The sequence below is a fragment of the Rhinichthys klamathensis genome, unplaced genomic scaffold (genome assembly GCF_029890125.1).
Source record: "Rhinichthys klamathensis goyatoka isolate OS25496 unplaced genomic scaffold, OSU_Roscu_1.1 h1tg000799l_1, whole genome shotgun sequence".
Classification (NCBI taxonomy): Eukaryota; Metazoa; Chordata; class Actinopteri; order Cypriniformes; family Leuciscidae; genus Rhinichthys; species Rhinichthys klamathensis.
This window is the reverse complement of record NW_026607192.1, coordinates 1,007,501-1,018,060: the sequence shown is the minus strand read 5'-3', so window position 1 is coordinate 1,018,060 and position 10,560 is coordinate 1,007,501. Positions and strand designations below refer to the sequence as shown.

General features: G+C 37.8%; 1 protein-coding gene across 2 annotated transcripts in view; it reads left to right on the top strand.

Annotated features, from left to right (window-relative positions):
• Positions 1 to 625: 625 nt before the first annotated feature.
• Positions 626 to 10,560, top strand: part of rbfox3b (RNA binding fox-1 homolog 3b) — a 134,351-nt gene continuing 124,416 nt past the window's right edge. The window contains exon 1 of one of the 2 annotated variants that reach the window (XM_056243470.1): positions 626 to 721. Coding sequence is in view for 1 of the 2 variants with exons in the window: in XM_056243469.1 (XP_056099444.1) it covers positions 5,461 to 5,478 (18 nt within the window). In the remaining variant the exon portion in view is untranslated. Of the gene's footprint in view, positions 722 to 5,436; positions 5,479 to 10,560 lie in introns of those variants that run through there. The other variant, XM_056243469.1, reaches the window with a different exon arrangement.

Genomic DNA, 10,560 nt, shown 5'->3' with positions numbered 1-10,560 from the left:
ACACTACCCACACATCGGGTTGTTACGTCTGACCCAGGAGCTGGGTTACACAAAAACTACCCACACATCGGGTTGTTACGTCTGACCCAGGAGCTGGGTAACACAAAAACTATCCAACATTGGGTTGTTATATCTGACCCAGGATCTGCGGTAGTTACACAAAAACTACCCAAACACTGGGTTGTTACGTCTGACCCAGGAGCTGGGTTACACAAAAACTATCCAACAATGGGTTGTTATGTCTGACCCAGGAGCTCAGTTACACTAAGAACTATCCAACAATGGGTTGTTATATCTGACCCAGGATCTGGGTAACACAAAAACTATCCAAAAATGGGTTGTTATGTCTGACCCAGGAGCTGGGTTACACAAAAACTACCCTAACACTGAAAAAATAACACAAAAAATGTCCCCAAAAGGCTCAACCCAGGATTTGAGTAGAAAAAAATAACCCAATTCTTTAGTGTATGTTGTCTATGAAAGCCCGTAGACTGATTTTTATGCTTGTTTTTGCCGGAAAATAACTTGTATGACAGTTTTATGAGAAACAACTGAGAATCTGGGCAATGCTATTCTCCTGTGTGTGTGCAGCTGTCGTGACTCTTTGTCTTGTGTTTTGTGGTCAGGTGGTGTGTGTAAGTCGACCGGTGTCGCTCGGGTGTACGGGAGGGTCCTGACCGATCACCTGTGGCGATTGGGACTCCCTCTCTTCAGCACACAGGTGAGAGAGGATCTGTGTGTGTGTGTGTGTTGATACAGTGTGGTTTGTTTGTGCATCCGTGATTGATATGAACAGGTGGATTTGTGCTTGACTTGATGACATCACTTCCCTAAGCGTTCAATCACAGTGCGAGTGGCGTCGCGTGTTCGACTGAGCGCCGAGCAGGTGTGTGTGTGGAGGGTAAATATGCTTTCGGGATTCAGTTCAACACAGTGATGTGTGTTGATGTGATATATGTGTGCGATGCTGTTTGTTGATGGTGAGAGAAATAACAGGTGCGATTCGTAAAGTTGAAGAGATGATCACCTGTTATCTGCCAGGCAAACGACTCTTGAACGCTCGGTGTTCATGTGTCCCAGCATTAGAGCTGGCCGAAAGTTGAAGTTCAACTAATGCAACACCAGCACTTTTTATTATCAGGCACTTCCTGTAGAATCAGAATAGAGTTTAAAATCAAACTAGTCGGAGAGTCGAGTTAGAGTCGGATATTCGGAGAGTCAAACTAGAACCACAGTCGAAGAATCAAACTAGAGTCAGAGATTAGAGAATAAAATAATCAATTTAGAGAATCAATTAATCAAATCAGAGAAATAAACTAGAGTCAGAGATTCAGAGTCGAAGAATTAAACTTGTGTCAGAGATTAGAGAATAAAAGAATCAAATTAGAGAATCAAATCAATTTAAAGAATCAATTAATCAAATCAGAGAAATAAACTAAAGTCAGAGATTCAGAGTCGAAGAATTAAACTTGTGTCAGAGATTAAATTGATGTGATTCTCTAATTTGATTCTTTTATTCTCTAATCTCTGACACAAGTAAATTCTTCGACTCTGAATCTCTGACTCTAGTTTATTTCTCTGATTTGATTAATTGATTCTCTAAATTGATTTGATTCTCTAATTTGATTCTTTTATTCTCTAGAGAATCAATTAATCAAATCAGAGAATCAAACTAGAGTCAGAGATTCAGAGTCGAAGAATTAAACTTGTGTCAGAGCTTAAAGAATAAAAGAATCAAATTAGAGAATCACATCAATTTAGAGAATCAATTAATCAAATCAGAGAATCAAATTAGAGTCAGAGGTTCAGATTAAAGAATCAATTAATCAAATTAGAGAATCAAAAAAGGATCATAGAATGAACAGTGTTAGAGAAGAATTAGAGACGGAGAATAAGACTACAGTCAAAGAATCAAACTAGAGTCAGAGATTCAGAGTCAAAGAATCAAACTAGAGTCAGAGATTCAGAGTCAAAGAATCAAACTAGAGTCAGAGATTCAGAGTCAAAGAATCAAACTAGAGTCAGAGATTCAGAGTCAAAGAATCAAACTAGAGTCAGAGATTCAGAGTCAAAGAATCAAACTAGTCGGACAGTCGAGTAAGATTTGGATATATATAAAAAAAAAAAAAGATTTGGATTTTCGGAGAGTCAAACTAGAACTACAGTCAAAGAATCAAACTAGAGTCAACGATTCAGAGTCCAAGATTCAGACTTTCAGACTAATTTTAGAGAATCAATGAATCCAATTAGAGAGTCAAACAAGGGTCATAGAATAATCATAATCAGATTCAGAGTCAAAGAATCAGACTAGAATCAAACTAGTCAGAGTCGAAGAATCAAGCTAGAGATCAAAGTCGAAGATTCAGACTTGAGTTGAAGAATCATACTAGAGTCAAAGAATCAAACTTGTGTCAAATATGCAGATTAAAGAATCAAAGAATCATATCATTTTAGAGAATCAATGAATCAAATTAGAGAGTCAAACAAGAGTCATAGAATAATCAGAGTCAGAGAATCAGACTAGAGTCTAGAAATCAAACGGGGGTTGGAGAATCAAACTGGAGTCAGAGATTCAGAGTCAAAGAATCAAACTGGAGTCAGAGATTCAGAGTCAAAGAATCAAACTGGAGTCAGAGATTCAGAGTCAAAGAATCAAACTGGAGTCAGAGATTCAGAGTCAAAGAATCAAACTGGAGTCAGAGATTCAGAGTCAAAGAATCAAACTGGAGTCAGAGATAAAGAATCAGTCTCTGTAAATCAAACTAGTCTGAGAGTCTAATTATAGCAGAGTAATCGGAGAGTCAAACTCGACCTACAGTTTTAGAAACAAACTAGAGTCAAAGATTCAAATTTGAATCAATTAGAGTATCAAAGAATCAAACTGGAGGAAAGACGAATCTGAGTCAGATAATCAAACTAGAGTTGAAGAATCAAACTGTAAGCATGAGTCAGAGATTCAGATTAGCGAATCAAACTAAATCCAGAGGATCAGACTAGAGTGAAAGAATCAGATTGTCCAGACTCGTGTGGTGTAAATCAGGACACACACAACAACACATGTATTTTTCTCGCGTGTTCACAGCCGTGAGACAGAGAGAGATAAAGTGAGACGAGTTTAGATCTGAACTCGATGTATTTTTTTCCCTCTCGTAGTCTAATTATCATTTCTAAAAAAACTATTCCTCAGAGGTCTAAGAGAGATGCTAGAGAGAAGAAAAAAATGACCACAGATAAAAATCCAATTAAAGGAGACGGCGGGCTGCAGAAGAGTGCGCTGGTGTTACAGTACAGCCTGTGTGTGTGTGTGTGCGCAGCGTTTATCTGGCACAGCAGCAGATTCCGTGTGTGTGTGTGTGGTTTGTAGGCTGGTTTTTAAAGTGTGTCCTGCAGGCAGATATTGATGACCTGTTTTTAAAATGTGCTGACGCAGCGGTGATGAAACTACAGCGTCTCGTGGACTTCTCACTCACTCCGTTTCTCTTTATATAAAGGGATTGAACTGACTTTAGGGGGGATTTGTATAACACATCTAGGCCACATTTCATCCCCACATCTGAAAGAGAAATGCTGAATTATTAATAAAACAAAGCCTGTCTTGAAGACCAATAAGATTATTATTTTTTGCATTGTGACATTTTAGCACATTTCCATGCAAAATCTCATTACTGTAATGCAGTAATTTTACTTTTTTCCAGTTATTCTTATAGGTGATTCTCATTACTGTAATGCAGTATTTTTACTTTTTTCCAGTTATTCTTATAGGTGATTCTCATTACTGTAATGCAGTATTTTTACTTTTTTCCAGTTATTCTTATAGGTGATTCTCATTACTGTAATGCAGTATTTTTTTTATTAATTCCAATACTTTTATTCATTTTTAGCACTGTATTACAGTAATAATGAAAGGCTCATCAAATGCAACCACAGTTTATAAATGCTTATAATTTAAATTAATTTTTTTCTGTTCACATTACAGTAATAGCATACAATAATAATATTTTGTGTTAAATATGCGTAATGGTCATGAATATAAAATATTTTCTTGCAAGTATTTGTAAAATGTTAATGTGTATATATGTAGGTTTTTTTGCATTACATTTATAAATATTTGAGTTAAATGTTGTCATGAAAATGGTCACAATGCAAAAAAAAAAAAGTAATTTTTTTACAATTACAGTAATGGGAATATATATATTTTTTTGCATTGTGTTAATGAAAAATTGGGTAAAAAGTTTTCATGAAAACAATTATTAATAATAATAAACTGAATGGACCTTAAATAAAATCTTTAGCAAAATATATTAAATATTTTTTTGTTGTTGTCCACATTACAGTAATGGGAATAAGATTTTGTTTTCTTTTGTTGCATTACATTAATGAAACTTTGGGATAAATGTGCTTCATTGTCATCAAAATGATGTAATAATTTAACAACAAAAATAATAATAATAATAATGGCCCTTAAATTAATTTTCGTTCAAAACATAAAATGTTTTCTTGCAAAATAAATACAAAATATAATATATAATTATATCACTATTATTTGTTTTTTATCACAGATTTGGGTTGAATGTCGTAATGTAAAAAAAAAAAGAAAAAAAGATTGCACTGTAAAAAATACTTTTTCAAAGCTGTAATTAAAAGATTATTGGAGTACGTTTTACAAGAAAATACAATTTCAGTCTTTCTACTTCAAGATTTCATGTTTCCCTTTTTCTTCAGTGTGCTTAAATTCACTTTTTTTGCAAAATAAAAAATATTGTCGTAAAAAAAAACAAAAAAAAACAATATTATTCTTTCCTTTGATTATGAGTAGAAATGTGAGCTGGACATGGCAGTTCCCAGCACATGTACGAGACATGCATTTGTTTATGTCATACAGACGCTTCACAGTGAAAGAACCCCGGCTCGGTCTCTCTATATGTTCTCCTCTGCTTTATGTTGTTTGTTTGTGGTGCTTGTCGGGTTTCAGACGGCGTATCTAGAGAGGATTGTGGGTAGAGCCTGTTCACTCACATCCGCCATCAATACTGTCATCAGAGAAAACCCCCTCGCTCTCTCTCTCTCTCTCTCTCTCTCTCTCTCTCTCTCTCTCTCTCTCTCTCTCTCTCTCTCTCTCTCTCTCTCTCTCTCTCTCTCTCTCTCTCTCTCTCTCTCTCTCTCTCTCTCTCTCTCTCTCTCTCTCTCTCTCTCTCTCTCTCTCTCCCCCCCGCTGGAGAACGCTGTGATCCTGGTTCAGACTCAGTCTTAAAGTAAAGCTGCTGTGAGACGAGAGCAAAGGAAGGAGTAAAAGAGTATCAGACACACTGACGCCGCTTCTCCAGGTGTTTCCCGAGAAACTAGACGCTCAAACATCAGGAAAGTCAGAGGCGAGGAGAGGAGGAGAAGTGTTGGAGGAGACGGGAGGAGAATCCAGCTGTCCTGAGAGAGCAATATCTGTTGAGGGTTTTCGTGGCTGAAATGATGATGTACTTTTGGGTGAGTATGAAGATCGACGCGTTCGCTGCATGTCTGGAGAAACGCGATGTTCATGTACACTGCGCTTGTGTTGATCCACTGGGAACTACTCACTTCTGCTTGACTCGGGACAGGGAGTTTAGGATGAAGCTCAGAAGAGGCTCGTTTAGAGACTTCATGGAGTTAGACTTCGTCAGAGTAAGAGTGTAGAGCAATGCTCTTAATGTGGAGCAACTCAAATCATTTGATGAATGAAATGTTTTGAGATTAGGATCTGAGCACAGTTTGAGACATTATTGAGATTTCTTTGAAACTCTACATGAGATTTGGAAGCGACTCCATTTGCTCTGTCTTGGAGAAAGATTCGAGACATCAATGAGATTTTTCGATTTAGAAAACTTTTTTTGCTCCGAATTTGCTCTTTCATGGCTCAGGGAACGAAGTATGTTTCTTGGTATCGACTTTATCTCAAATGTTTCTCCAAAATTGTCAAATAAATACAAATTGAGATCTCTTCTGAAACTCTAGAAGAGACATATGTGAGATCTGTTTTTTTTGTTTTTTTTTTTTTTGCTCTTCATTCAGTCTCTGAGAAAGATTTGAGACTTCAGTGAGATTTCTTTTGTGTTTTTTTCTTTTTCGAAAAATGTTATGTTGCTCTTTCATAGCTCAGGGAAACTTAATGTATATCTTGGTATCAACTTAGTCTCAGATGTTCCTGTTTCAATCAAATTTGAGATCTCTTCTGAAGCTCTAGAGGAGAAATGTGAGATCTATTAAGTAGATGACTTTATTTGCGCTCCATTCAATCTCATTGATGTCTTGGAGAGAGATTTGAGACATCAGTGAGATTTCCTTTGTGATTTTTCTTTTCTATTGCCGATTTAGGAAAATGTAATTGCTCAGATGTTGCTCTTTCATTTCTCAGGGAACTCAATGTGTTTTTTGGTATCAACATAGTCTCAGATGTTCCTGTTTCAATCAAATTTGAGATCTCTTCTGAAGCTCTAGAGGAGAAATGTGAGATCTGTGAAAAAGACGACTCCATTTGCGCTCGATTCAATCTCATCGATGTCTTGGAGAAACACGTGAGACCTCGAAATGATCACATTTTTCTTTTCTATGGGCGATTTAGGGGAAATGTTATTGCTCAGATGTTGCTCTTTCATTTCTCAGGGAACTTGTGTTGTTTCTAGGTATCAACATTATCTCAAATGTTTCTCCAAAAATGAAAAGAAATACAAATTAAGATCTCTTCTGAGACTCTAGAAGAGACATTATGTGAGATCTATTAAGTAGATGACTTTATTTGCTCTCCATTCAGTCTCATTGATGTCTTGGAGAGAGATTTGAGACATCAGTGAGATTTCCTTTGTGATTTTTCTTATCCATGGCCGATTTAGGAAAATGTAATTGCTCAGATGTTGCTCTTTCATTTCTCAGGGAACTCAATGTGTTTTTTTGGTATCAACATAGTCTCAGATGTTTCTCTTGAAATCAAATTTGAGATCTCTTCTGAAGCTCTAGAGGAGAAGTGTGAGATCTGTGAAAAAGACGACTCCATTTGCGCTCCATTCAGTCTCATCGATGTCTTGGAGAAACATGTGAGACCTCGAAATGATCTAATTTTTTATTTCTATGGGCGATTTATGGGAAATGTAATTGCTCAGATGGCCTCTTTCATTTCTCAGGGAACTTAATGTTTCTCAGTATTAACATGATCTCAGATTTTTCTCCTAAAATCAAAAGAATTCAAAATGAAGATCTCTTCTGAAACTCTAGAAGAGACACGTGTGAGATAACGGGTGTTTTTCTCAGTAAAAAAAATCAGTAAAAAGTCTCTTTTTGACCTCCATTCGCGCTCATCTGTGTTTAGGAGAGGCAACTGAGACACGGAAGACATCTGGTGTGTGATTTCTTGTTCATCCAGGAGTGTGTTTCTGTGTTAGAGTGGTAGAAAGAGAAGTTGTTCGTCTCTGAGCTCAATACGAGTGGACGTATCTCTCAGATGTGCTTCGTTCAGTCTCAGTGAGCTTCAAATGAGCTCAGTTTTGTTCACTTCTCTGTGTTCTGTGATATTCGTCGACTGGTCTGGATTATATGTCGCAGTGAGATGTTCCCGTGCGCTCATAGACTGATGATCAAGTGTCCACATCAGTGAGATGAACATGAGCGCTGACTGCAGGAGCGTGTGTGTGTTTATAGAATCAGCACAATCGTCCCGTAAACCTTCTGTGCTGTATGTAATAGTGTGTGTTTAGCGTTCAGACTCTGTGCTGTTTTTCATGGTCTCTGAGTGTTGTTTTTCCTGTAAATCCGTGTGTGTGTTTGTGATTTGTCTGTCACACTCTTCACTGCAATTCAACTCATTCATTTAGAAGAGAAAACTCTGAATGAGAGAGACTGAAGTCACACAATTTATCTAGTGTAAGTGTGTGTGTGTGTGTGCGACTTTTTTTGTGATTTCTGCATTCAGCGTTTTTGGGTGTGTGTTGACACTTTGGTTGGATCAGGTTTGGTTGGATTAAAATAAACCCTGGTGCGATCTCTCTGCTAGTGCGGATCATTTGGATAAGTTTTCTTCAAATCACGTGTTGTCTCGGAGAGTTTGTGCTGATACCAACCGCTTCAGAAAACATCCCACTGACTTTCCACAGACAAACACCACTGGCTTTTTCCACGGAAAACGTCAAAATCCTGTTTCGGAAATGCATCGTCGTCACAAAATACGGCGCACTCTCTGTAATGATTCACACTATACGATCCACACCTTTTATGCGTAGACTGCCGAATGATGGATTGATCATTACTTTAATCACGTTTGGCTTTCTCACAAAGCTTTGCTGATTAACTTTATTGATTCGAATTGATGCATTGAGAAACACACATGCGAATATTTAAATGAAAACTTAGAAAACTTCCTCTTTCCCTTTTTTGAAATGAATGCGTTGTAGTGGATCGTGAAATAATCATTAATTAATAATTAGTGCATAAACTCATCCCATTATGCGCCTACTGTACATACGAGTTACGTTTGAATTATTCTAATCAATTATAGTTACCGAATGGAAACACTTTATTAGTGGTGTTTAAGTCAAGCATCACGATTATTGCTTAAAGTTAGTTTAAGAGATGTGATCAAACCTGTAAACCTCTCCATAATAACTGTATTTTTATTATCATTTCATTTAAATATCTGTTGTTTGTTTGCTAAGAATAAAGTTATTTGAAAGAAATAAAATGTTTGAAAGAAAACTAAGTGTATTTAAAATGATATAAATGAATTTTATATGGAGATTTTCAGAATTTGTTTGTTTATGTGGAAAAAGAAAAGATGCACAGCTAAAATCCAGACACAGAAGAAGCTCAAACATAAGAGAGTTTTGAATTGCATCACACGTTTTGATCACAACATCATTCCCAGACTTTCATTTGTGTTATTTCAGACTTTATTTGAGTCATGTGGAATACAGTCAGAATAAGGAATGAGTAAATGTGAGCAGCTTCTGGCTGTTAGTGCCTTTAAAGTCGGCATGAAACAGAAGTTGCGCTGGTCTTTTCTTCTCTATTGTGCCGTATATCCGAGTGAAACACGTCTGGAACAAGAACAAATGTTGGGCGGGGCTTGATTTTGTCTGTGAGGAATTGATTGGATGGTTGTGGTTTGCTATTGGCTGATCTCATGTGATTGACAGGTTGCCCCGCCCTCGTCATCAGAGAAGAGAAGAGATGTTGCAAGAGGAGGGGAAGTGATTCTGATTTAAGATTATAAGGAACATGAAGTAAAAAATAATAATGACGTGCACGGATAAATCATAAATAGATGTTTGAAGTATATTGCAAGCGGCAACTTCCGGTCTCTCTCTTGAATCCAACACAGAAGTGACTTAAACTGCAGTTCATCGACTGGCCACTAGAGACAGGCTGCAAAAGAGAGTCAATCCCATAGACCCCCATGTTAAAATGCCTAACTTTACAACAAAAGAAAATATGTTTACAACCTGGTACAAAAAGTGGTTTTGGTCTATATAGCTAATTTTGCCCTCCATGACGACTGTGAGGGCGGTGAATTTTTTTTATAACTCATCCTTTTAAATGATATTAAGCCTTAAAGTTGTGCATAATTAAGGGCGTGGCCACTTGAGTGACAGGTGGATTGCCGCTGATGTCACTACTAGCCGCTTGTCTGTTGTCTGTTAGCGTCACGTCACCTCAGCTAATCCGCCTCTCCGCTCATGTCCGGTTATCCGGGAGTGACGCGCTGCCAAGATGGCGACGGCCGGCTCCGCCCACTTTGGGCTTCAAAAATGCGCTTCAGAAACTCACGGGTGACGCCACGGACACTAGCTCCATTGTTTTACACAGTCTATGGTATATTGCGGTTCTTCTCATCGAGACTGCAGTGAGTGTGTGAGTGTGGAGGTGAAGTGTGTACAGGTGTGTGGTGTTACCTGTCTCTCCATCGGTCTCTGGGGAGGCCGGCAGCACTGCAGTGCAGTGTGGGAATTGAGCGCATTCGCTCCTCATTAGAATATTTATTCAGGAAACAGATGTTCAGTTTGAGGGCGACACCTTGGGCTCTCTGTCCCCTGCTGTTCACACACACTCACACACACACACACTCTGAGGGGCTCAAACCCTCCGCAGCAGCATTAATCTCTCTGAATGGAGCTCCATCTGCTGAAGAGAAAACACTCAGGTGATCGAGTCACACCAGACATTACTGAGACAAAACATGAGATCAGATTTAACCCTGATGGGCTGCGTTTCATCAGAGAGAGAGAGAGAGGGAGAAAGAGGTGGTGTTTGTGTCCTGCTCTGAATGTGATGAATAATTGACGAGAACAGAGGCTTTACTGTGGAACAACGGATGATGGTAATAGAGGAGAAAAAGAGAGAGAGAGAGAGAGATACTGAACAGAGAAACAAGAGGGCAGAAAGAGTGTTAAAAACTGCTTAAATATCTATCTATCTATCTATCTATCTATCTATCTATCTATCTATCTATCTATCTATCTATCTATCTATCTATCTATCTATCTATCTATCTATCTATCTATCTATCTATCTATCTATCTATCATCTGTCTGTCTGTCTATTAAT